Raw genomic sequence first — 26070 nt, 5'->3', positions numbered from 1 at the left:
GTTCTCGAAACGTTGTGTTTTTAATAGAAACTAGACTGTTTTTTAGAATAGACAAGATGATGGATAATGTCCAGCAAAATAATAATAAGTGTAACAATTTACCATCATCACAAACTTTTAGATCTTACAGTCATAAAGAGCTTAAATATAAGTTTGTAAGGATATTATCTCGGCACCCTTGCCTTTGAAAAAATTGACTGGTACCCCCTAAAGAAGTCTGAATGGCACACATAGGTGGGTGTTGTTCTAGATATTTTCATTAGCAAAAATGTATGTTCCCTTCACCTACATTATGGGGTTCTTGGTTTAGAATTCTTCAAATGCTCGGTGTATTTGCGTGAATCCATCTGTGTTCTGTCTCGAAGGTGAGAGACCAAGTTTGATAACCATACAAAGCAACAGACAAAATTGTATTACTGTGTGTTGTACACTGTTTTTTAATTAGCACAGGACAAGACATAAGATTCGGAACGGAATTGTAGCAAGCATTCATCGTATTTAATATTCTTCATATTTCTTCGTGAATTCAGGTTTTGCTTTGTTTGTATTTCCCAACATTTTAACTTTCCCACATTGCCATAGAAAATATATCGAATATCTTCATGTCATGCCACACCATGTATTTTGGTGAGCAGGCACGAAGATATCTGCAGAGTTTTCTGTTTACTTTCTGAGCCACCTCGTGAGGAACGCAGACGGTTCCGCTGGCAACAAAGATTGCTAATGACGCGAACCTGTCGAAGTTGGAGCCACGGTTCCCATAATGGCCAAGCTGGAAGGTGGGGGGGGAAGCTGATGTGAAGTCTGATAGTTCATACCGCTCCCACCAGATGGCGGGGGTGACTGGTTGAGGTGGTGTTGGCTTCCGGAGTGATGCGCACTGGTGGCCGATATCTGAAACACAAGTTTTATGTTGCAAGTGAGTTTGTAGCGAGTTTTTATTTTGGATTTGCGGGTTAGTGGTATTTTACGGCACTGTCAGGATTAAGGCTGCATAGCGTCGGATGGTGAGATTATTCTTTTTCTAAATAATGTGTTCGGGTAAGTCATATATAAAATTGATAACTTACACAAGGCCTGTATGTCCAGCGAGATCTCAGCTACGGCAGTTTTCTTTCCCATGGCATGCAGAAGATATAATCTACTAATCCTCTTATGATGACGTACCTTCAAATACGTTTTATACAGTTCAGTGAATATTGAATTGGAAAAGTTGCGGCAGGAAGCATTCACGGCCTAACTGGAGACACCGAAGAAAGCCATGAAAATATATATATCAGGTTGCTCAGTGATCCGGCTGGGATTTGAAAGCAGGACAACCACTTGACCGCCATGTTAGGTAAGATCAATGTGAATGACGTCTATTAAGACCGCCTCCATACCAAAATATTATCGAGCGGGTTGGCGTAGCGGTAAGGCTGTAAACTCGTATCAGGGAGATGCTGGGCACAGACACCGGCTTACATATGACTGACGATTTCATAGTTTCCCTCAGTCCATCCAGGTAAATGCCGAAGTAGTGCCTCTATTGGACCACGACTGCTTCCTTCCAGATCCTTTCCAGTTCTCCGTTCATCTGAGCCTGCTGACCGTGCAGTAAAGCGACACCCTGCACAGCTTCTCTGCCAGTGTCCTGGATCACGTGTCCTTCTGCGCCCAGACATGTGCAGTGGCGCTCGGACAACAAATTCCGCTCTCTTATGGAATCCGAAGGTTAATTCCCATGAACATAATTGTCTTTCGGGATTTAACGACATGTAGTCTGGAAGATCGTTACCAGTGTTCCAGAGGAACCTTCTGCCTCAATCTTCTGTATGCTAGACCCTCTCGATCGCACAAACTGGAGGATCACCCGTTGTTGTCCATCCACCACTGCTTATTCAACATAAGCCCATTCTCGGCTTGCCACCATTCCGACGGCTGCCTCCCGAGGCGACAGCCACTTCATGTTAGATGATTTTCTCGCGACGCACCTAGTTCACACGCTGTATCACGTAACGGTTATTTGTGAGTCGGACCGCGCAGAGAAAGCGCGCCAAGTTGTGCGGAAAGGTGTGAAGGCGCTACGCTCTGACGCGCACGTGACGTCAAGGTTCCGTGACCGGAACCTGCACTGGGCTTCCTTTCGCTCGTTCGATATTGAGAGTCACGAAATTTACTGCGATACTTCGATATATCGTGCAGGAGACGGGATAGCTCAGTCCCTGTGGTCTACGCGACCAGGCGGGATTCGATTCCCGACAGAGGCTGAGATATTTCTCTTCTCCACAGCATCTAGATCGGCCCTACAGTCCACTAAGCGTCCGATCAATTGAATATATATGGTTCTGCCCCCGTGGGCGAAGTGGGCGGGGCTAAGCTGACCATTTACCCTCATATAGTGCTGATGTTAAAAATACTTGGAGCTATAACTCCACTCCACTCTACATCTTCCGTCCTGTATGATTTACACCAGAAAGCCAGATATGCTGCGAAATGTGCAGCCTAACAGAGTAAAAATTACTATCGTCTAGGATGTGACGCCGTATAGACTGATAGATTGCTATAAACGTTTTGGATAAATCTGCGATGTGCATCTTCTCTTCTAGCCTGAAGACGGAGGCGGATTTTTTCGAAGCGTTGGTAATGGTCTACCTCAGTGTTTCTCAACCTTTATAAGCCCAAGTACCAGTAAAATGTCTGAAAAAACTCTACCGACCGCTGGGTTGTGTAGGCCTATTTTTTAAACCTATGTGGTATTACCAAAATTTGGGACATACTGTGCCATTTGTAGCATAATAAATCTAAAAACATGTTTTGAATACATACGGAAACATAATTAATTAAATTAGAAGTAAACTATTAGGAGTGAATCATCATTGAACAAAGTTTCAAGTTTTATTAAAGAAATAAAGAATATGATATAATGAATTTTTACTTGCTTATTTAATTTTAATTTGTTTTGGTTGGATAATTTTTAATTGAATTTAATTTAATTTAAGTCTGCCTTCGGACCACCTGTCACATCATCGCGGACCACAGGTTGAGAAACGCTGGTCTACCTGACACATCTCGCAGTCGCCGCTGAGAGAACCGACAGCTGTTCGTTCGCTCTTGGCCGCAGTGCCGCTCGCTTTAGCACTATACTCGTAGGTCTGCATTTCGCTCATCTGATATGATTCTAACAGAACAGCGGTTATTTCCGTAAACATCATTATCCCGTTAAAGCCTAGTGGTTAGTATATGTACCACCTGCTCTAACATAGTACATACTCTGCATTCTGCCCACAGAGTGTATCTGTGTGTTCCGTATGGTTCTCACAATAAACAGCGACTGTTTCCCTAAACAGCATTAACCTGTTGGGCTTTGTAGTGGAGACGTAATGTTTCCTGTGAGGTATTTAGAAAAAATACCGACTGTAAGATGCTACAATATGAATGCACTGATACAGAGTAAATAAATAGTGGATAAGTAGATGCATTGAAGATGAAAATGCTTAAACTTGGCGGTGGTCAAGCTTACGACCGTTCAAATGACTAAGCTGCCGTTGTAACATACAATAACTAAGATAGGCACGACCTACTTTCCAAAGCCTGTACTGACAGGGGACTTGTGTGTAGTGCACAAGGAGGCATTTTCAGTAACATGCTACATGTGCTATATGAATATTCATAAGAGACAGCCCCATCTTCTCGTCAGAGATAATGTTACCTAAGGACTATTACCGCAAGAGTTTAGTTGAGAAAAAATTTCTGGTCGTGGGTCTCGAGGAGTTGACGCCAAGACAAACTGATTGGTGCTAAAGCTCCAGTCGTGAAGTAACTCTTCTTTAACTCTGACTCTGACTCAGACTGAGTCTTGAAAGGGTTAACCGGTTGGTCTTTGTCACGAAGACGCAGTGCTCTCTGTGAGGTTCGGACTGATGTTTGTATATATTGCGAGGATGGATGTCGGGTTTTACAGTGTGAAGACAGACGCATCTCATGTCCTCTGGTCATTACATTCCGGATCCGAACCCAGTGCCTTGCGCTTCTACGAGAAGCGATTCGTCATGAAGGTTTAGGCATTGCAGACATGGCGACGCATGCCCAGTACGCTGCCGCCATCCTGGTGACAGGAATCACTGGTTTCATGCACTGAGTACACAGGACCAAAATGCCGCCTGTTTGCAATGGGGGGGGGCGATGTCCTTCACTTACCTGCGAGGACAGGATCGGCCCGGCCGGAGGGTACGCACTGGCACCAATGGCCGTGTAACTTGATGTGCTGGAGGCGCGTCCCTCCCCCGTGGGCCCACCCATGGCTCCCTGCAACATGGCTGCCTGATGGTGGTGCGAGTACAGCGCCGTGGAGTGGTGGTGGTCAGACACTGCAATATGACAGCATAGATTAGAGCGTACCTTGTGACGTGTGTCGGCATAGTGACACTGAGGTCAGAGTTGAACTTCCTCTTAATTGAAGTACTAAAGTACTTGACTAAAGCAAAATTGTAGTTTGAACCGCGATACCAGATTTTATCGAAATCCGTTGAGTGTAATATTTTCAGCGACGGAAACATGTGGACATGCACTGTTTCCTCCCCCGCCGCCCAAATGTGCATTCACACTCTTCGCGCAAACTAGTTTTGGAAATAGAACATCATGACGTCAGAGGAAATAGTTATACCGTCGTGCCTTCATCTCCAGGCTAAGCAGTAATGCACGAGAGGCATGATGTGTTCAGAACGGCTAGTAGCATGCAGCCAGTAGCCACATTAACGTACGAGGCATGATGTGTTTAGAACCGGTAGTAGCAGGCAGCCAGTAACCACATTAACGTACGAGGCATGATGTGTTTAGAACGGGTAGTAGCAGGCAGCCAGTAGCCACATTAACGTACAAGAGGCATGATGTGTTTAGAACGGCTAGTAGCATGCAGCCAGTAGCTACATGAACGTACAAGAGGCATGATGTGTTTAGAACGGCTAGTAGCATGCAGCCAGTAGCTACATGAACGTACAAGAGGCATGATGTGTTTAGAACGGCTAGTAGCATGCAGCCAGTAGCTACATGAACGTACAAGAGGCATGATGTGTTTAGAACGGCTAGTAGCATGCAGCCAGTAGCTACATGAACGTACAAGAGGCATGATGTGTTTAGAACGGCTAGTAGCATGCAGCCAGTAGCTACATGAACGTACAAGAGGCATGATGTGTTTAGAACGGCTAGTAGCATGCAGCCAGTAGCTACATGAACGTACAAGAGGCATGATGTGTTTAGAACGGCTAGTAGCATGCAGCCAGTAGCTACATAAACGTACAAGAGGCATGATGTGTTTAGAACGGCTAGTAGCATGCAGCCAGTAGCCACAATCTCATTTATTTGCGCGGCACTTTTTGTTCACACGAAGGTGTTGTTCGGCCGAAAGGTCACATCGGAACTCTGGGGTATGGAGTAGTGAAGCCGAAGCGGCTGTTGAGGTTGTTTCTTGAGCTATTTAACCACGTCACTGATGCAGTGATTGGGACTGGCCCATTCCAACGGGCGCGTCAGGTCAGGCCAGCTTCCAGCGTGAAGATTGAAGTACAGTAAGCCTGCGAAACCTCGTGATTCTGTGTAAAACAGAAGGTGGAGGATGTTGAGGTTACAGAAACCGACTATAACTATGGTGTTATCGTATATTTCTATAGCGATGAGAAGATGATAACGAATGTTTGCGTAAGGACATAGAAGGAGGATGGCGGTGTTCGTCAGTGGATTCTAAGCGAAATGCAGGGGCCGGTTTGTCTTCGAACGGCCGCCCAGAAAGTTTCAATGCAAATGCACCCCGTACGGGGTTCACGTGTGGAGAGGCCCCTTTCGGACGATCTTCGTTTCAAGGGACTCAGGGATTTGTGCGTGCCCTCGACACAGACTGGATGGAATAAACGAATGGGCGTGTTAGCGCAGTGGCATCAAGGTCTGTTTCCTTAGATACCTTCCGCCTGTCTCTCTTCAGGATTGTGCAACATTCAAAGCTGCCAGCTTCAGCGCTGCTACTCTCAAAACGACCCCACTCCTGATGATGTGGACCACGCCTCGTTCTCCACCCGGAGATACCAAAAATTCAGAATTAAGGGCCTCAAATTCTGTTTAATTCATTCATTCATCAGTAATCTGTCAGACGACACGTCCACAGTCTCTTCCAAAACAGTTCCTCCACTTGATGCGATCTAGAGCTTTCTCCTTCAAATGAGAATATCCTCTTCTGTCCCCAAAATCATCCAGCATCTTCTTACGTCTTCTTCCTCATCTTCTGGTCACTTCTATCCGCCCCTCTCTCGCATACATGGTATCTCTGTTTTTGGAAAGAGACTATCCATTAAAAGTGATAATGTGGTAGTTTTCCCATTTGCTTTCCACATCGCAGTACAACAGCCGTTCAAACCACTCTGGTCACGCCTGTTGCTATACGAACCTGAACCATCTCGAGCATCATTTGCTCTGTGCTTCAAGTCGCTGCTGATGACGCTGCTTCCGGAATCCGGACGTTTTTCCCATTATTCATAAAATTTCGCCATATCTCGGCAAATTAAAATTACGGCATTAAGTTTTCCGTTTTTAATATGGCTTCTTCTGTTTTCCGTCATCACTTCCCAAGACTCCTGGAAATGTTAGCATATAGCCTTTGGAAGGGGATCGGCTGCATTCTGTATTAATGTCGATAGCTGTAGACTCGGAAGACTCGCAATTCATCAACAGTTTCTGTTTCAGAATATGGCGGCAGCGCTACATAACGTTAGTCTGTTGTTTGCACGCTTTTCCTAAAACTTTCGTGCCTCGTCGTGTGTACTTATTTTTGCTTACGTCTTTCTCACAGTTAAGTTTAAGTTACGTTACAATTTTTATTTACGCGGTAGCGTAGTGGTTGAGAGGCTACGCTACAAGCCGGAAGGTCGCGGGTTCAAGTCCCGATGATGTCATTGGATTTTTTCAGTTGACCTGATCCTTCCAGCCGCACTAGGTCCTGCGATTTACTCAGCCTCTAACAGAAATGAGTACCAGGAATTAATTAATTAATTTTCCTGGGGAGTAAAGCGCGGCCGGCGCATAAGGCTGACAACCTTACTGCCATCTTTGAGCCGATTGTCTAGATAATGTGGGAGCCTCAACGCCTCACAACCCTGTGGACCTTCACGGCCTGGTACAGGGATAGCTTTACTTTTTTACAATTTTTATTTCTCTCGGTGTTTTAAAACTGCCAGAAACGTGGCCCCTGCAGTCTGCTTTGCAAGAGCACGCCGATAGACTTCACGCCCAGCTGTATCGGTCTGTAACTGAGAGGACTTCACTGGTCATACTGAGCGTTACGGTATGCGACCTGTTACGTAGTCTTGTCTGGATATCTGCTGCGAAATGCAACCCAGTGCAGGATAAGAGTGGGGAAGACTTTCGCGATTGTGGCGGATGGTCCCTATGAAGACCCGCAGAAGCCGATGTCATGTCTATATGTAGGTATCCGCTCGCCTTTCTGTCTGCCGAAGTTGTTATGGATTGATTTCCACAAACTCTGGCTTTCAGAATGTACACGAAATGTAGTTCGGCGAAATTAGTTGTTTCGGTGTGACGGAACTAAACTTTGCATGAAGTTGTTTCTTTCTCCCTCAGAAGCGGCTAGACGCAGGCCTGCACAGCGTAGCAGTAGCCATGTAGACCGTCCTGTAGGCTGCTGCGTGTGCATCTCATTCATTCATCAATGGCTGTTGGGCCTGGCCTCTTCTTCAGTTTCGTAAACTCTTTTACACAGACGGTAGGACTCCTTGGACAGGGGATCGGCCCATCGCAAGGCCACTACCTGCACACAGGATAACACAAAAAGCAGAACAAACCTGCACACAGACATTCATGTCTTGAGAGGGATTCAAACCCACAATCCCAGATTTCGAGCGAGCGAAGACAGTTCATGCCTCAGACCGCGCGACCACCGTGATTGGCTAAATATGCTTCTTCAAAAATGTAATTACAGTGAACCCTCGCTAATCCGGGTTGAAATATGAAGAATTCTGTTCACAGCTGAGTACATAGTTTAAAAGACACGCGAAATTTAGGAGCAAGGGGGTTAGAGCGAGAGGACTTTCAGGCTGAGTTGAGGGCAGCTAGAGAGACTGAAACCGCGCAGGAAAATATCCAAGATTATCTTCAGCTGGTTGAAGGAGACCCTCGATTTCAGCTTCTCACAGAGGAAGAAATTGCTGCAGTGGCATTTTAATATGTATTTTCATCAGCACTACCTACAATATTACATTCTCCATTTATTTGTTTTTTACGTTTTTTTTTTTGTCTTTTAGGGCTATCTTTTGTTTCATTAATCCGGATTACCTCCCACAATTTACTGAGGATTAGCGAGGGTTTGCTGTAGTGAGCGCTCGAAACGACAGGAACAGTGGTCCTGTATAATGTCTGCAGTAGGGCCCCTTTTGCACGATCGTTTGTAACGCGCCGTTGCGAACGATCGCTCGCTCGTGTGGCTGCGTGGGAACAGGTCGGTTTAAATAAGTACTTCATTAGGACGCCACACAGACGCACGTGAACATCGCGTAGCCTGTCGCCATTTGCATTCCCGTTGTTATTTACTAGAAGTAAGATGGCTACTGAGGCGTGTGCGCACGCGCATGTGGCGATAGGCTGGCCGTGCTCTGACTACTGGAATCAGTTCGGGGACATGTTTGGTTGTCTACGTGTTTATGTGTTGTGTTGTCATGTGACGATTCTCCAACTTGCAAGAGGACCTAACCTATATTTGCTGAAGACGATATTTTGTGTAGGAGACAGAACGAAGATTCTTTTGGCTGTTTTCGTGTTATGGTCTACTGCCGTGTCCAGTAGCGTCTCTTGTCATAAAATTGTCGTTTCTGTTGTCCTGTCCGCCTCTCCGAGCCCATGAACTGACCACTAAGGTTAACAGCAGCCATTTATATTTCCACACTAAAATTGTCACCCCCGCTTACGCTCGACTAGTGTGTAGGTTAGAGGGTGCTAGAATTTTGTCTGATGAAGCAAACGTTGCGTTCTCAGTGGCCGTGGTTAGAAATCCACTGCCGCCACTTTGCCTGGAGCGGGTCTGGCTACTGACGGACGCAATATCGTGTGTTGCGGTCAGTTACTGAGATGATCGAGCGGGGGTCACACTGGATCGTAGTGCGGTCTGTCCATCTATTTCATTGAGTGAGTAAAACCACTCGCAGGTGGTGTGGTGCTGTCGTGTTGCCTGCCCGAAGCAGCTTCTCGCAGGGCACGTCACGCCTTGACAGCATTACAGAAGAAATGCCACGTCTGTCCTTCAGTTCCTGCCGCAAGTTAAGAATGGAATCCAGCAACTTTCTAATAATGAAGTGATGACGCAGCCCGAGAGATGCTCTGTGCACAGTGCACTGATATGGCGCATGTGTATGGAACAGTTCATGATACTGAGGCTCTATAGGAACATTATGGTGGACATTATCCACCGTTTCAGTCACAGTTGATATACCCGAAGTTTCGGGGGTTGGATCTTCAGGTGACCGGTTGTTATCATTCCTAGAGGAATGTTCCCGGGATCGCACACGGGACCTTTGCAATATTATTCCCCTGCATGACGACAACCAGTCACCCGAGGAGGCCTGCCACTCACTCTGGGTCGATGTGGACGCGAATGCCGGGTCCGGCAGCATGTAGGAGCCGGAAGACGCCGGGTAGGACATGGACAGGCCCATCGACCCGTAGCTCCCTGAGCTGCTGGACAGCTGCTTGCGGAGCCGAGCCCTGCGGTTGCTGAACCACACCTGTATCCTGGCCTCCGTCAGCTTGGTGCGCTGCGCCAGCTCCTCCCGCGTATAGATGTCCGGGTACTGCGTGCGTTCGAACGCCTTCTCCAGCTCGTCCAGCTGCTGCGCCGTGAACGTCGTGCGGCTCCGGCGCTGTTTCCGCTTGAGGGGAATTCCCGGTTCGGACTCGCAGTCGGAACCTTCGCTCGTCTTGCCTGCACATGCAACAGAACAGTCAGACTATCATGGAGCCTAGGGATCGAACCCTCCACATCCCCCTCCGCCATAATGCCAAAGGCATCGGCAGGGTGGAGGGACAGCCAGGCATCTACCCCTTCCCCCTTCCTTTAGAAAAGGATCAAGATTAAGCAAGAAATACATACAGCATATTGAAAAGCCAAATATTAAAACATTGAAAAAGTAGTCTGTCTTCTGCCTTGAATGCTGTGATATGTAGAGTCATTGCCAAGCAACGGCTGTGTAAACGGGCGGCAGTATAACAGCCGTTGCTAGGAGTCGGTTGCGAGTTGCAGTGTGAGAAGTGAGAAGCAGGTAGCTGAGTCCGAGAACACTTCGGGAACCCAGAGAAAAGGGAACGTCCGCCGTTTGAAAGCCACTACCAAGGAACGGCTGCTGAAGACTGAGAAGACTATGTGTGCTGTTGTTAAGTGATCTTTGGAGTGTGTAACTCAGTGAGACTGTCGTAGTTACGTTCTGTAAGTGTTCAGTAAATCCGATTACCAGTCCAACCCCGTCTACACTCACTCTACCACGTGACAATATTGTAGGGCGAAGAGACAAATAGTTTCCGACTGCCCAAACGTAAGGTCTCTGCACCCCCCTTCCCCTTGGCAGACCCCTGCCTCCCGTGTCGTCTAGCGTTTCTGTTCGCAAGATCGGTCTAGTGACAGGTTCTTTGCGCTGGTTAACAAAGGCCAGAGAAGGTGGTGTATGCAACAGCGGGTGGAAGGGGCAAAGCCTCGAGAAAGTGATTCTCACGATCCAGAACTTACAGGACTTCTTCGTGGTTTTTCTCATTCACTCGAGGGGAATACCGCCAGCTTACAGTCTGGCTACTGGCGGCGCCGTGTAGCCACCACATGTCGCCTCCCTCGCATTTTGGCCATCTCACGTCATCCTCGACGTTGTCACGCGCCTTTGAGTCGCGCCGCCCTCCTGTTGCGTCTCAAAGCGGCTGACAAGTTGACAGGTGTCGCCACGTCACGGCAAAGTGATAAGCTTCACCCGTCAGGAGACGAGACCGGCGCCCGGACTCGAATCAAGGACTTGCTTTTCTTTGTGTGAGAGAGTGGAACCCGTCTCACTTTGACACTGACAGCCTCGAGCTCTGTTTCTTTGGACGGGGGTGCTTGTATCATTGGTAGATAATGAACTAGCAAGGATTCGGAAGGAAGTTGCCGTGGCCTGATTCCAGATTGGCCTAATATATTATATTTGCCTGGATGACTGAGGCAAACCACGAAAACTAAATCGTTTGGCTGTGAAGCCGAGGTAACTCGATGGATGTAGACACTAGCGCATTGTCTGTGACGACTTAGGCATCGGGGTTTGATTCCCGGCAGGGGCATGAAATTTAATTTTCTTCACACCTTCGAGATCGGTTTTGGGGTTCACCCGGTTCCCGGTTCAGTGAGTACAGCGGACATATTCCAGGGGGGTAAAGCGGCCCCGGCGTGAAGTTGACTACTGTACTATATCAAATTTCGAAGGTAAGAGTGTATGGAGCTATGCCATCACTCCCCCACACGTCTTCATGAAGTGGTGTTTAACTAATCCTCTTTGTCTTTTCGTATCGGCTTTATGAGTTCTGCCCGGAGCTTCTCGTTTCTTTGAGAACTGTTCGAGTGCAGAGGACTGCAGTATCGGCACGGCATTGGATAGGTCCCAGTTCGATTCTTGGTCCGTACGCTGAGAGACCCTGCCAGTACGGCTTGCAGTGTAACCAAGGAGAAGAGTGTGCACTGTATTGTTTGATGCGGTGTGGCCCGTGCCTGCCCCATTCCTGCCCTCCGGCCTCACTGCCGTCCCGTTAGGGGGGGGGCCCTAGCGCATTCTGTTCGCAGTCCTGCTGCTGGCCCTCGCCCTTTTCAGTGGCGTTTTGAGAACGAACTGGCGGACGCAGCCCTCAGTGGGATGCTGAACAGAAAGTACGAGGGACCGTCAGTAAATTGGACACAAAGGGAAGTGAAACAGCTCTAATGGACGTAACAAGTTTTCTATGTGTATCACTAGGGAGCAGCACAGTCCAGGTAACTGACGCGCATGCTCATGTTCAGAGGCTTGTTTCAGTAGTCAAAATGGCGACCGTGTTTGAGGGTATACTCCCGAAGAGCAGGGTCCTGTTGTGCGTTTCTTTGTGGCAAAAGGACTCAATGCAAAGGATATTATTAAAGAAGTAGTTCCCGTTTACAGTGAGAAGTGTTTGTCGCGTTAAGCGTTCACAGTTGGGTGGCAAAGCTTTCGCCGATGACGAAGACTTTGAAACGGAGTGCAGAAGTGGCTGAGATAACAGTCAAAAGACTTTTGTGCTGTGGATTTCGGCGTACTGTTAGAGCGATGGGACAAATGTGTGAATGTTGGTGGAGAATATGTCGAGAAATAAATGTATTTTTTCAGTTTCGAATATCACGTGTTCTACGTTTGACTCTTGCTCGTGCTGTGGGTACTGGGCGATTCCAGTTCGATGCAGGAAGCCAGCCTCTAGCTGTGAGGCGCTCTGCCCTGCCACCGGTCTCGCTATCCAGGCTGAGCATACAGAGTCCTGCAGTGCGGCGGTACGTTATCGTTAATTGCAAGGATTTGGAACGAAGGAACCACGGTCTGGCCAAGTCACTGCAACTACAGCCTCACCCAGGTTAGTGAGTGCATCGGCCGAGATTCGAAAGAAGTATCATCGTGATGCGTTCCCGCTGAGTCATCTCGCTCAGTTGTTCGGGGCTCCCTGCACAGGAGATCAGCCCATCGTAAAGCCAACGTAGCCCCACAGACCACAGGGCCCAAAGGCGGTGGGACGTGGGGCTGTCCGTGAAGAGAGCACAGCGGTTCCGTCGGGCAAGTGGCAGAATCCAGACGTTTCGGAGATGGGGAGCAGACTGAATTCGGGAGACCAGTGACTGGCTCTTTGGCGTGGGGGACTGAGGAAAACCTCAGTCTACGCGTCGGAACTGCCCGTACACTGCAGCAGCAGTGCTAACCGCAGCAATTTCTGGTTTCTCTCAGGGTGGTGAGCAGCAAGGGGCCAAGTCGCCGGGGCGCTTGCACTGGCAAACATTGGTGAGCCGAGTGCGTGTTGGCTCATTGTTGCACGGTGTGGGGTGTGACCGACGCAACATCTGTGAGGTCAGCTCGGGTCAGTTCGGCACTGTGAACCCGCGCGAGAGTGGCACGCGTGGGGCGCTCCACAGGCACTTGAGTCGCTCTTGCAGGAGCGGCAAGTGTTTGAAGCGCCGAAACTCTCCCTCTTTGTAATTAGCGACAGGGGCCCCCGGCGCGAGGGGTCGGCCTTCAATTCCCGGCCGCAGTAAGACGCGGTGTTGAAGTAAGCGTGAAGGCAGAGTGGCAGTGGTTGCAAAGATATTGCAAAGTGTATTGATTTCCTACTGGCCAGCAGATCTGCAGAACAAGTTGGCTCAAACGGCAAGGTTTTACATGAATTCGGGCCACGGCCGCTTCCTTCCACAGGGGAGCGGCTGCGGGCACTTGCATCGTGGGGATACACATGCGACAGCCCTCAGTCCTCGTCACGGGGGGCACAGCATCGTGCAGGGCGCGTCTTGCTCAGGGTAGGCTAGCGAGCTCCATGGCAGGGCGCGTCATGCTCTGGGTAGGCTAGCGTGCTCCATGGCAGGGCGTCATGCTCTTGGTAGGCTAGCGAGCTCCATGGCAGGGCGCATCTTGCTCTGGGTAGGCTAGCGAGCTCCATGGCAGGGCGCGTCATGCTCTGGGTAGGCTAGCGAGCTCCATGGCAGGGCGCGTTTCGTTCTATTGCCAAGTAACAGCACAACTGCCGTAGCTAGGGAACAGCTCTGTGGACACGTTTTTCCCCGGTAACGACAGAACACGCAATAATGAAAGAGACGTTTTCTGTGCGATACGTGCCGGGTCTATGTAACGATGTAAGATATGCGTGATCCGTTTTCCAAAGTCTGTACTGACAGGGGACTTGTGTGTAGTGCACAAGAAGGAATTTTCAGTAACATGCCACATGTGCTATATGCATACTTGATAAAAGGCCAAGCATATTCATACGAGACAAACCCATCTTCTTGTCGGAAACCACTACTAGTAACCCTACTACTACTACTACCGCCGCAAGGGTTCACTTGAGAAAAATTTCTGGTCGGTTGTCTCAAGGGACTTGTCGCCAAGACGAACTGATTGGTGGTAAACAGCCAGTCGTGAAGTAACTTCAACTTTGACTTAGAGAGTTGCAGTTGTGAGAAGCTAGTAGTTGAGACCGGGGACAGTTCGGGAACCCAGAGGAAGCGGAAAGTTCCGCTGTTGAAAGCCGCTGCCAAGCAACGGCTAGTGATGTATGAGAAGACTTTATATGTCCTCTAGCTACAGTGATCTCTGGAATGTGTAACTCAGTGAGACTATCGCAGTTGCTCGCAATTACGAGTTTAAAGTGTTCAATAAGTTCATAACTACTGGTGTGTACGGTCTCGCATCAAACATTAAGTATATTAACACTGCACCGTCCTTGCTACCAAACTCACACCTTTGTCGCGGCTGCCTGCAGTTGCGGATTTTCATTAAACGCCTGCGGACCATGTGGTCAATTCTATTCGGGATGCGACTGGTTCCAATCTCGGCGTGGTCACCGCCTATTCTGACCTCAGGCATTTCGCTGATTTCCTCAGTCCCTCCAGGTGAATGCTGGGATAGTACGTCAAATTTGTCAAATGCTTTACAATTCACTGTTCAGCAATGGTCCTGCCATTCACGCTACAAGGCCTTAGCTATGACAGGGTCATTATGTAAGCTATAGAAAAGTAAACAAACAAACAAACACGTTTGTATTGCCACGACGTTGTGATTTTTGTAACAACAGATACAAAGGCGTTTGCAGTTCAGACTGCCGGTGCCGGAAATGTGGGGGCTTTGGCTCCGAGATGAGGATATGTGCGGTTTTGAGGGCATGGGGTGTATTTATTTTAGGAGGGGTTCGAGACTGTTCAGCTGCGCCTGAGCCCCCAGAATACAACTACACTAGTGACTGGAGCATGTTCTATGCCTCTAACCCCCCCCCTCCACATCACTATGCTACAAGCCGGAAGGTAGCGGGCTCGATTCCCGATGAGGTCATTGGATTTTTCAATTGACCTAATTCTTCCAGCCGCACTATTGCCCTGGGATCGACTCAGCCTCTAACAGAAATGAGTACCAGGAATCTCTCTGAGGGTAAAGGGCGGCCGGCACTTAAGGCTGACAGGCTCACCGCCAGCTGTGAGCCGATTGCCTAGAAAATGTGGGAGCCTCGAGGTCTCACAACCCTATGGGTTCCCATGGCCTGTTGCAAGGATAGCTTTATTTTACCTCCCCCTCCCCGTAATACCTATCAATATATAACCTTAATACTGAACAGTGAATTTCTTATAAATCATCATCGTCATCATAAAATCGATATCAAGATTTTGATCTTCCACATTACTTCTAAATAAATATATAAAGATCCAGTTCCTACCTCACAGGAAACTCATTACGTCTCCGCTAATGCTGCTTTGGGATAGCACAGCGGTAACGCATCGCAGCCACGACACGGCTGTCCTCAGTGAGGTTTTCCTCGGTCCTCACAGGCAAATTCCGGATTCAGCCGCGAAAGCTTCCTCACAGATCCTTTCCATTCCTGTGTAGCTACTGACGTCACGGAGGCAGGACGCCGCTTCTATATGAGCTGAACTCAGCGTCGGCGTCGGTGCCAGAGGACATTTCGCGCCCTTGGAATTAGTAGGCTAAGACCACAGGGACTGGGAGAATCCCACACGAGGCACGGAGGTGTGTCTGAACTGGACCTGCGGCATGCCGGCCCTGCCCAACGAGGCACAAGTGTCTGCCGCTAGAACTAGGGGCACCTGCAGCACCGTTGCAGGCCTCACGTCATGAGTACAGATTTTCTAGCCTATAAACTTAGAAGTGAGTTGGGAAGCAAAATCGCCATAGCGGAGATATGGTTGAACGCACAGGACTAAGGTTGCCTGCTCAGGGTACGCCGTGCTCCCTGCAATGTTCTGGGGCCGCCATTGGTCCGGTTCTGATCGCGTTGGGCAGTTCCTGATCTATAAATGGGCCCGGTTTACTTCGGACTTTCCCATGGAGCCCATAAACTCTCCCAGAGGTGAGGCCCCAATGCCTTGCTTGCACATGAAGGTCACTGGAAGCGTGTGGTTTTCCTCAGAAGCGTCCTTCCGTAGCAACAGGGACAGAGGAAGTGAGTGAAACGCAGACCGAGGTCGATTTGAATCGAAAGCCGACGGAAAGACAGGATTTCAAAAATGTCCACGATTTTTATTTTGTTTTGTTGTTGCAACACAATGGCGGCCATCACCTCCTCCCGCAATGAGTCACCTCGACACCTTACGAGCATCAGCGGCGCAAGTCGTGAAAACCGCGGTACCTGCAACCAACTGTTAAATCGTTACCAGTGTTGCTGCAACCATCTTCAGGGTAGAAGAGTAAGCCGAGAGTGAAGAGATCGCTCACTACAATATCAGCTTCGCTCCTCCTACTCCACCTCCCATACTGACGCTTTCCTGTACGTTTTCATGTGTCTCTTCTTGCCCCAGGCGTACTACATGTCCAGCCCACTGCCTTCCTTTGTAAAGCAGTAAGACAGAAGGCTCTTCAGGCGAGATGTTTGCCCCTCGTCAGAAACACAAGCAGGAAGTGAAGAGAGCCCAACAAGAAGAAGTGATGAGACAGGACAAGTGTCAAGTGAGCACAATAGCTGGAAGGACAGGTTTCAAATCCCGGTGAAGAGGATGAGAGGAGCTCTGTCTCAAAACTATGTATTACATGACATTGAAGACAGGCGGAGGCTGAAGCTGACCACTCATCGGTCGGATTGCAAAGCTCACTCAGTAGAGTGCTAAAGACTGGACGAAAATGGAATCGGGGTTCGATACTGCAGAGCGTCCAGGCTGGCTCTGGGCTCCACAGAACGTCCCTGAGCGCAGGGAGCCATACCTCCATCCCCATGGTCTTGTGCCTTAATAACTACAGAGACAGCTTGGCGGGCGTCTGGATGCTGTACTCAGCTTTGTTATGAACAGGGTTGCCGTTTACTGACCTTACGTGAACAGCGGGCATACAAAATGGACATCAGTGGAAGTTACAACAAAACCCGTGGAAAGGCTGATGGGATCCGTGAGACTGAGAATCTCAATTGGCAGGCATTTTGTGTGCCGTGACTGTGCCCTGTGTCGGCGTGTGGTGCATGTGTAGCCCAGTAAGGATCAGGAGGGTTCAGAGAATTTCTCGATAATATTCAGCCACTGTCCCAAAACGAATTTTAGGATGATCAGTTAGTAAGTGCAGACACTGGTGAGGCGCTTCTGTAAGCACCCTACCTCCGTCGTTTGCTAGCAGCGAACTGCTACACGTGAACACGAAAGAGCACGGTAACGAACATTCGGGTTCTATTAAGTGCTGCAAAATTATGGAGTATCTAAGCAACTATTAGCTTCTCAGGAAAGACTCGGTTCCGTGGAGTCAGTTACTTGTGTGCACACGCACGGAGAGGCGTCACTCACGCAATTCGTTCGTTTTGAGTTCTTAAAGAACGCCTAGCACCTTGTGTCACAGTAGCCACACTGCTACAGAGACAGTCACAGATTCGGGAGAGGAACTCCGGTAACCTGAGCCCCGAACAAGCGCCCCACACTTGCTCCTTTATGCGCTGCTTTTTCATAACCTCGTTATGTTTATAGGGCATGTGTTTCTGGCACGAATTGACTAAGATAATAGCATTGGCCTAGTCCAGAGTTTCTGTCAGCCCAGCATCCCCACAAAATTGATGGGGTTCGATCACTTCTGGCACCCACTTTCCAGACATTCCCACCCTCCCCGGTACATGCCGCCGTTCTGATGGCGTCACGTTCAGTTCAAGTTATTTGTAAATGCCACGCTGCAACCTCACACCCAAAGACATTGTCACGTGTATGTGTGACTCTTGCTGGAGTTTTGGATTCGTTGCTGGATTTATTTACCACTTACACAGACCACCATACAAATCACCACGGCACATACTAAGTCTATTTCAGCCTGCTGTGTCTTCACCAGCCGCTCCCTGATAACGGTTTCTAACAATGGAGATTCTTCAACTTCGGCTCTCAAGTCCTCTCTGAATGGTGGCTCCCTTCCAACTGTCGCGGAATCTTTTCTTCAGACTCCCGCACAGAATTGACTCGGTTGCCCCAGTTGTCTTCCTTATAACTTCTTTGCACGGACGAGTAGAAAACATTTCCAAGGGTACCTCCACTGTTGCATACTTATTCGTTGCAGCGGGAACTTGTTTACAGGAACGAATGTTATTTCAGAGCCTTTCGCTAGCAAAGACTGTTTTTTCTGCCTCACACTTCATACTTGGAGCAAATATGCCGCAGTATGTTGCAATTATTGCCAGTATGTACGGCGGCCTTCATGCCCAGATTTGAGTGGCGTGCCCCTATGCCGCTGTGCGTGTGTTGACACACCCGGCGGACTGCAATATGTGAGACTTGGGTCGTTGTTGCGCGTCGCGAGGCAGCGGGTAGCCACTGCTGCGATGTGCCACCTGTGACTACTGTCTACCCGGGGGGGGGGATCCGTTCTACTGACAACAGTGGCGCAAGGCCACAGCAGCGCGGTTCGATTCCCGGTAAGAGAATCCGTTTGCCTTTCACCGTGGCTGTTTCTGTCCCGAGGGCCGGAGCTTGAAGGTGTCACAGCCGAATTCAGAACCCGCCTTATGAAACAAGGTTGATTTCAAGGGAACTGCAGGACTGGCTGACATACCCCGGGCCACATGACGCGGTCTGTACTCTGAAATTTGCACGCGATTTTTGTGGCATTTGTGCACAGAGCAAGAGCTGAGAAGCGAGCCAGACAGCCGTTGCTAGGCAGCAGCTTCGGAAGCACGCAGCAATACTAAAACCATTGCTAAGCAACGTGCCCATGCAAGAGGAGTTTTCTAGGCTGTATAACGAGGACAACTTGCCAGCACGGGAGCCAGAAGAGAAGGAGGTTGGTGTGAAATGGTCGCCAGCCTGCGAGGATGTAATCGTCCACTGTTGGAAGAAGTTACCAAGCAGCGCTGTAACGCGCGACATTACCATAAGGGATCTCTCGGTCTCTAGGAGCTGTAGTAATGTTATGGCCCATGTTCCGAAACGTGAAAAGGTGCAGATATTCCAGAATTACTGGGCTGACAGAAATGTGAAGTTCCAAGTGACGACACAGTTCGCATGCAGTGTGATGACGCCGACGTTTCGGAACCCTCACACCTGATGTCAAAAAGACATCAAAATTCTGAAAAGTGAAGAACTCAAGAACATGGAGGTAAAGGTAAAGTTGTCCCTGCGCTTAACTAATTCAACGCTACGCCATGAAGGCGTATGGAGGAGTGGATGTATGGATCCACGTTTTTTCGTGACCTCAACACTAATTGGAAGAGAGTGGTCAGCTTCACGCCCCTTCCATTTTGCCCCCGTGGGAAGAGCCCCCGGTCCCCCTTCGATATGAGGTTGGGTGGACCCCAGAGCTAGTCTGGACGACTTGGAGAAGATAAAATTCTTTCCCCCACTTGGATTCGAAATCCGGCCTCCCGATCGCCCAGCCTGTAGCCAGTCGCTACCGCGGATCCTATCAAGAACGTGGAGAATGCCCAAAATATTAAGTAAAGATAATGCTGATTCAATGCTTAATTAAGCGCATATGGTGGAGTGGAGGTATAGGTCCACACATTCTTAATCTTGGCAGCAGTTGGAGGTGGGTCCTTGCCGCTTTACATCTCGGTATCCATTGGCTAGCACACTGGGAAGCTGAACTTCCTGCCCGTTGCCTGTCACCAGGATAAAGGCGAGTTGTGGCGCTCGGAAAGCACGTGTTAGCTGCGTCGGGCTCCCTCTAGACGGATTTTCCTGACAATTTGTAGCACCAAGGTCTGTCGGCAGAATTCAGCAATGGAGACAGTCTACACGGCGGCCAAAGTGCGGTTTCTGAGCGTCCATCATCATCCCTTTCTGCATTGCCGTTGCCACGGTAAGGAAACTGCGGCCATGCCATTCATTAGAGCCAAATTTTCCTGATACGTGCGTTTCGTCTCTTCTTGTTACTGGCATGTACAGACTCGTTCAGTATTTGCTTAGACTTTGCATGTGCACGGCCCTGCCTTCTTGTCGCTCCCGTCTTCAGCTCCGTCCCTGGGACCCCAAGTTTGTTCTCTTCAAAACGTGTCCATACCATCTCATTGTAGCGCAGTTGGTTGATGCACTATGCTACAAACCGCAAGTCGCGGGTTCGATTCCAAATATGCTCACTGGATTTTTCAATTGATGTAATTCTTTGAGCCGCACTATGGCCCTGGGGTAGGTTCAGCCTCTAACAGAAATGAGTACCAGGAATCTTCCTGGGGTAAAAGGCGGCTGGCCGGCGCGTAAGGGTGACAAGCTCACCGCCATCTGTGAGCGGATTGTCTGTTACGGTCTGTTACAGGGATAGCTTTATTGATGTGCCTCCTGTGGGCAGAACCTCGGCTCCTTGTGTCCCTGTCAGCGCGGTGCTGCTCACCCAGGCACGCAATTGCTGTTGCGGCTTTGCAATTGAAAGCTGCATACTTACTGTAACCGCCAATAAAGTTCTGTAGCTCTGTGGTTACGTCAGAACGCGAAAGTGGCGCAAGGTTGTTGCGAGATGGCGACACTGTGTGTACTGTGATTATGACATCGCGGAGCGTGCTACCAGGCTACACGGTGTCACCATAATGCCTTGGGGTAACGGTAACGCTCTAGACTTATACTCGGGAACTGCAGGTTTCCAGTCCCTAACAGGACACCGGCTATACTGACTGAGGTTCTTCGTGATTTTCCCCTGTCCTTCCAGGCACATTATCTTAATCCAGAAGACGGGGGCAGTTACTCTCGTCAAGTCCGAGATCTCGCGTTGCTACTGACGTCTAACTAAGCATGTATAGGAGCCTCGGTGTGTGGCCCAACATTTTCCTGGAGGGACTGGGGAAAAGGACGAAACCCCAGTCAGGAGAGCTGGTGACCTTGCCGAAATTCGAACCGGGCCAGAAACTCTCGGTGTACAAGGGCCGTCACGGCACCCCGCGTGGGCCTCTCCCCTGCACACCCACCGTCTCTCTCCAGCAGCAGGAGGCCGGACAGTCCTCTACAAGGCCCAGTTACCGTCCCTCCCAAACGTCTGTGAATATATACCAGACCACACGGTGACATCCCTGGAGACAGTAATCTCTGTGTGGTTACACACCCGAGGTGCCCCAGGCTAGTGGCTTGAATGATGCAGGAAATTGAAACTGGCCACGACCACTGCCTTCTACAAGCATTTATCGCTACAAAGTCCGAAGCACACGTAAAATGTAACTGCTGGGCGTTACTGGAAAACTGGAAAATATCTAGACATAGATAGGAAGATAATATTAAAATGCAACTTAGAGTGTGGACTGGATTCATCTGGCTCAGGATAAGTCCAGTGACGGGCTCTGTGAAGGCAGCTACGCGACTGCTCCACAGAGCGTGCCATCTGCAAACTGTGTGGTAGCGATATGTTGGAAGCACTGCCAAAGGAGCAAGGGAATGGTAACTTTGTCTCCGTGCTTAAGCCCGTACCAACCCATGAAAATATATGGGAAGGTATGGAAATGCGACTTGTACATCTTTACCTCAATAGTCCTACTAGATGGAGGTGAGTGGTCAACTTCACGCTGCGGCTACTTAACCCCTGTACCCAGTGGATGAGAAGCTTCTTCGGTCTGGTACATGGCAGCCGCCAGGAAAGGGGAATTTAATTAATTTTTTACTGCTAGTGGGGTGGGACTAAGTCCCTTGTACTGCGGCCACTTCTGGCCTATTGTACCAGCCCCAGATGATAGGTGAGGGTGATTGTGGAGCAATTGGTGGAATGAAGTTTGGCAGGGGAAACTAAAGTACTCGGAGAAAACGTGCCCCAACGCCACTTTGTCCACCACAAATCCCACTTGACCAGACCCGAGATCGAACCCGGGCCGCCGCGGTGGGAAGCCAGCGACTAACTGCTTGAGCTATGGAGCGGCCTTCAAGGAAAGGGGAAAGTCAGGCCTGAATTTTTGGAAAATAATTAAAATTGAAAGACAAAAATTATCGCTAATTTAACTGCATCGAGCCGAGTTCTTGAGAAGTCAGTAGTTCAATGCCCAGCAGTTTGTGTTACTCGAAGTTCTTTGCCGCGTTTACAGCAGTCCGTCACTAGTAGCTGTGATAAGCCGGATGAATCCCGACGATACATTTTAATATTATCCTCCTATGTACGTCCAAACCAACCTAGTTGTCTCTTTCTTTCAGGTTTTCCTACTAACATGTTATATGCGCGCTACATGTCCTTCCGCTGTCCCTCGATTTCGCCCTGTAATGTTATCCGACGAGCAGTACAAATTAAGACGCTGCTCAATATGCAATTTCCCACGGGGCCCAAACGACAGAACTGCTTTGTACGAAGAGCAAGTGTCATGTCCCTTGCGCCCTTGTCGCACGCACGTCCTGCTGGTGTGATGGCTGCTCGCGTCTTGCTTCAGCGAACAAATACTATGAGCGGTTGCGGAAGGAGGGGGGGTGTCGTTTTCATTTGGATTGGTGCTATGAGAACCACGCCCCCCAGGCACGACATCTGTCCCCAGTGGGGTTCAGTTTCCTGTGTAATTGGATTGGCACACTGGGTGACACCCAACCTGGCAACATTTGGGCTCATTTTTCCTCGGTGGTGAATATTAACGTTACGGTAGTGTGGTTTCGGAGCAACTTTCTGTCTCCTTCTTCAGACTTACTTCTACCCAGAAGATGGAGGCAGCAAGTTCCTCCGAAACGCTGGTAACTGTCTACCGAACTTCAAGCAGAGAAATCCCGGAAGGCTGCATCTAGAGTCCTTTAGGTTGGAGCCTACCGACGCTGATAGCCGATACATCCACAAGGCCGAGCCCAACCAGAACATTTGCTTACACTTACGTTTGGGCGACTTTCCGCGATTTCGGCTGAGCACAGAAGAATTCTGCTATTTCACATCTGACAAGGCCTGCAGACGAGAATGTTTTGTGATCGGGAACAAATCCATCTCGAAAGTTTGACGGATGTAGGTTTTCTGTTAGCGCCTGAACGGCCCAACGGGTTTCATCCTTAGCCGGTGTCTGAGGGCTTAGCCATCGGAGGGCGGCCCACGGTGAATATCAGTACACCAGCTCCAAAAATAAGGGCCCTTAGATGGTCCCAAACACAAACTAGCGATATCTCGTAAAGGACTCGAACGATTTTGATCAAACTCTGGTGGATTATGGAGGGCCTCTGCCTGAGCCGAAGGACGCACACTAGCGGATAAAACGCGGAGCGTATGTTTTGTTTCATTGTTGTTCGGTATTCAGCAACCAACAATGGTTTACAAAGCAACAAGCGATGGTGTTGCAGCAGATATGGAGCTATGCTATAGAGAGCTAGAAAGCAGTATCGACGTGGTACGGTCACCTGGGGTGGGACGCCGTGCAGTCTGGCTGCTCGTTACAAACATTTCGTCTTTAGAACGGTAGGGAGAACATAGCACGCGGAGAGGGAGGGTCGGGACTCGCTTCAGCGCGGTCCGTATGATACCGGGGCCGTCGGAACAGCGACCTCCTGACCTGATGGACTATGGCGGTGTCCACACGGGATCGTCTTCACTGTGATCTCTGTCTGAAGTGCGGAATGCAACTAGCTGCATGTCCAGCCCATCCTGCCTGTCGACACGTCGGCCGTGTCATGCCTGCGCTCTGCGACGAGTTGAAATTAGAAACGTCGCGACGCGTCTGGTACTCTGCCAGCGCCGAGAGGCTAGTCACTCCGTCTGGACTTTCTGGTAGCCACTGTGCCATCTGGTTTCCTTCGCTTCTAATATCTGGTCTTCCCAGCAGTGGTTTTCCCACCACCACACTCGTCCCCTGCCCGCCTGTATCATTCGCGAAGTCCCCAGGTTACACGGCCCGTCCAGGCTAATGCTGCGGCACGTGACCACTCGCTCCTATCGCTACAGTAGGCCCATAGCCTTCGTCCGGGACATCAGACGTAGCCAGTTCTCTCATCAATTCCTTCCGGTTCGATTTCGACAAGCGTGCGCCGAACATTTAAGGAAATATGGGGCATTTGTGGTGGACAAAGTGGAGCTGGGCAGGTTTTCTCCGAGCACTTCGGTTTCCCCTGCCAATCTTCATCCCACCAGTTGCTGCACAATCACCCTCGTCTATCATCTGGGGCTGGTACAAGAGGCCAGTAGTGGCTGCAGTCCCAAGTGGACTCAGTCTCGCCCCACTAAAACAATAAATAAAAGTAAGAAAGTACAGAAAGCAGTAACTGCTGACTGTGTACCAGAGTGCACGGAATCTTGTGAAAAGCAGACAGCAAGAGTCGTGCCACGTCATACACCGCCGCCCAATTAACACCCGGACGCTAAATATGGTAGAGTCATTTTGATTTTCATTTGATGGCCATCATATTGAGGGCTACTTAGCCTAAGACCCTGTAGGTTGAGGCCTATCGTTCGCACTCGCGTGTTCACGTGCGGCCGTCCCAGCATGAATAAGCTCAAGTCACAGAGTCTCAACTCTTCATGTGGACCAGTCTCCATACTGAATGAAAATCCGACGTTTCTGAGTTGTATCTCCTAACTTCATCATGACGATCATGTCATAGCTTAGCCGGTTGGTCGCCGGCTTCCCATCCGGGTTCGATCCCGGGTCAGTTTATATGGGATTTGGGGACACCGGGACGTGTTCCGCAGACTGCGTCCTGTGATGTGATGCTGTTGTCTCAGTACTGGTTCGCCGTGACAGGGGTCGCTCTGTGGGCGTGTAGTCACCACTCCGTTTTGAAATTTAAGGACATGTTAAATTGGCGTGTGCAGTGAATACCGGTGGCTGGACGCCAAGCTGAAGACGACAGGCTCCGTGACGCAGACAGCGGCCGCAGTTGACGCCGCTGTGAGCACGGGCCGGCAAGCGCTCCTCATCTCACGGTCACAGGAAACGCTTGCGCCACGTCACCATTTACATAATCAGTCGATTATTTTATGTCTTTTTGAGCTTAAAATGAAGACGCGACTGGGGAAGGTGCTCTGTCCTTTCACACTTCACCTTCGGAAGGGCACATTTTCAATTCGTTCGGCATGTCTGGTACATACTGATACCGGACCGAGTTCTGGGCCGCTTCGGTCCAATACACAGCTCAGAAGTTCGCTCTGGCGTTAGTATGTTTGTGAACCTTGTCGGTCTCTCTGCAGGCGCCGAGCGGCTCATATTCCGAAGGGTACTGGGCCCGATCCTCAGCAGGACACAGCTATCCAGAAGTGTTTCCTGGTTTTCCTACGTCCTTCGAGTCAGATGGATGGCTAGAATTTCGACTCGACACGGCCTATCGCTCCAGAGTGCTGACGGCGATTCTACAGAAGCAGCCAACTTCCCGCCTGCCTTACTTTTCGAGGCGAGCTGCTCTTCCGAAACGTCGCGTTTTTTCCAACTACGCGGAGACGCACACAAGATGACATTTCCTTATTAATTATAACAAATATGTAAATATACAGGCCTATTCGCATTCGTCACTGCTCTGTTAAGATTACGTATTGTCTTTTAGGCTATAACACTGATTAATTTTCTAAATACTTACTAATTTTTCGAAGGAACCTGCCGCCTCCATCTTTAAGAACCTTGAAGATGGAAGTACTAGGTACAACCGAACCGCTGGCAAATATACCACACGATACGGTGTCATATTTCAGAGAATAGTAGACCTGTCTTACAGCGAACGGCATGAGTTTCCTGTGAGTATTTACCTCTGAGAGTCTGCATATGTGCCCGCCTTCCATTAAGCGGTTGCCAAGCAACAAACTGCGCTGGAATTCGAGGGTTAAGCTCATGTGCGGCCCCAACGCCGTAACAAATATCCCAGCCCGAGCTGGCAGAAGTCAGATTCTCATGACGTCACACGTGCTGCTTGCGACATGGCAACAGAAATGTGCCGACTTGACCTGGCCTACTCAGGCATCATCAGGCGCTCTGAATTTCTTTTTTTTGGGGGGGGGGACTGCTGTGCCTTGCCCGCTA

General features: G+C 49.5%; 1 protein-coding gene across 2 annotated transcripts in view; it reads right to left on the bottom strand.

Moving 5' to 3' along the window:
• The window catches only part of LOC111861424 (protein gooseberry), a 48393-nt gene that overhangs the window by 4891 nt on the left and 17432 nt on the right, over window positions 1–26070 (bottom strand). The window contains exons 4-6 of one of the 2 annotated variants that reach the window (XR_004512687.1): window positions 9608–9955; window positions 4180–4349; window positions 668–894 (exon numbers count right to left, since the gene is read on the bottom strand). Coding sequence is in view for 1 of the 2 variants with exons in the window: in XM_023845966.2 (XP_023701734.1) it covers window positions 735–894; window positions 4180–4349; window positions 9608–9955 (678 nt within the window). In the remaining variant the exon portion in view is untranslated. The remainder of the gene's footprint in view (window positions 1–667; window positions 895–4179; window positions 4350–9607; window positions 9956–26070) is intronic. The other variant, XM_023845966.2, reaches the window with a different exon arrangement.

This window comes from Cryptotermes secundus, unplaced genomic scaffold (assembly GCF_002891405.2).
Source record: "Cryptotermes secundus unplaced genomic scaffold, Csec_1.0 scaffold693, whole genome shotgun sequence".
NCBI lineage: Eukaryota > Metazoa > Arthropoda > Insecta > Blattodea > Kalotermitidae > Cryptotermes > Cryptotermes secundus.
This window is presented reverse-complemented; position numbering and strand designations above follow the sequence as displayed.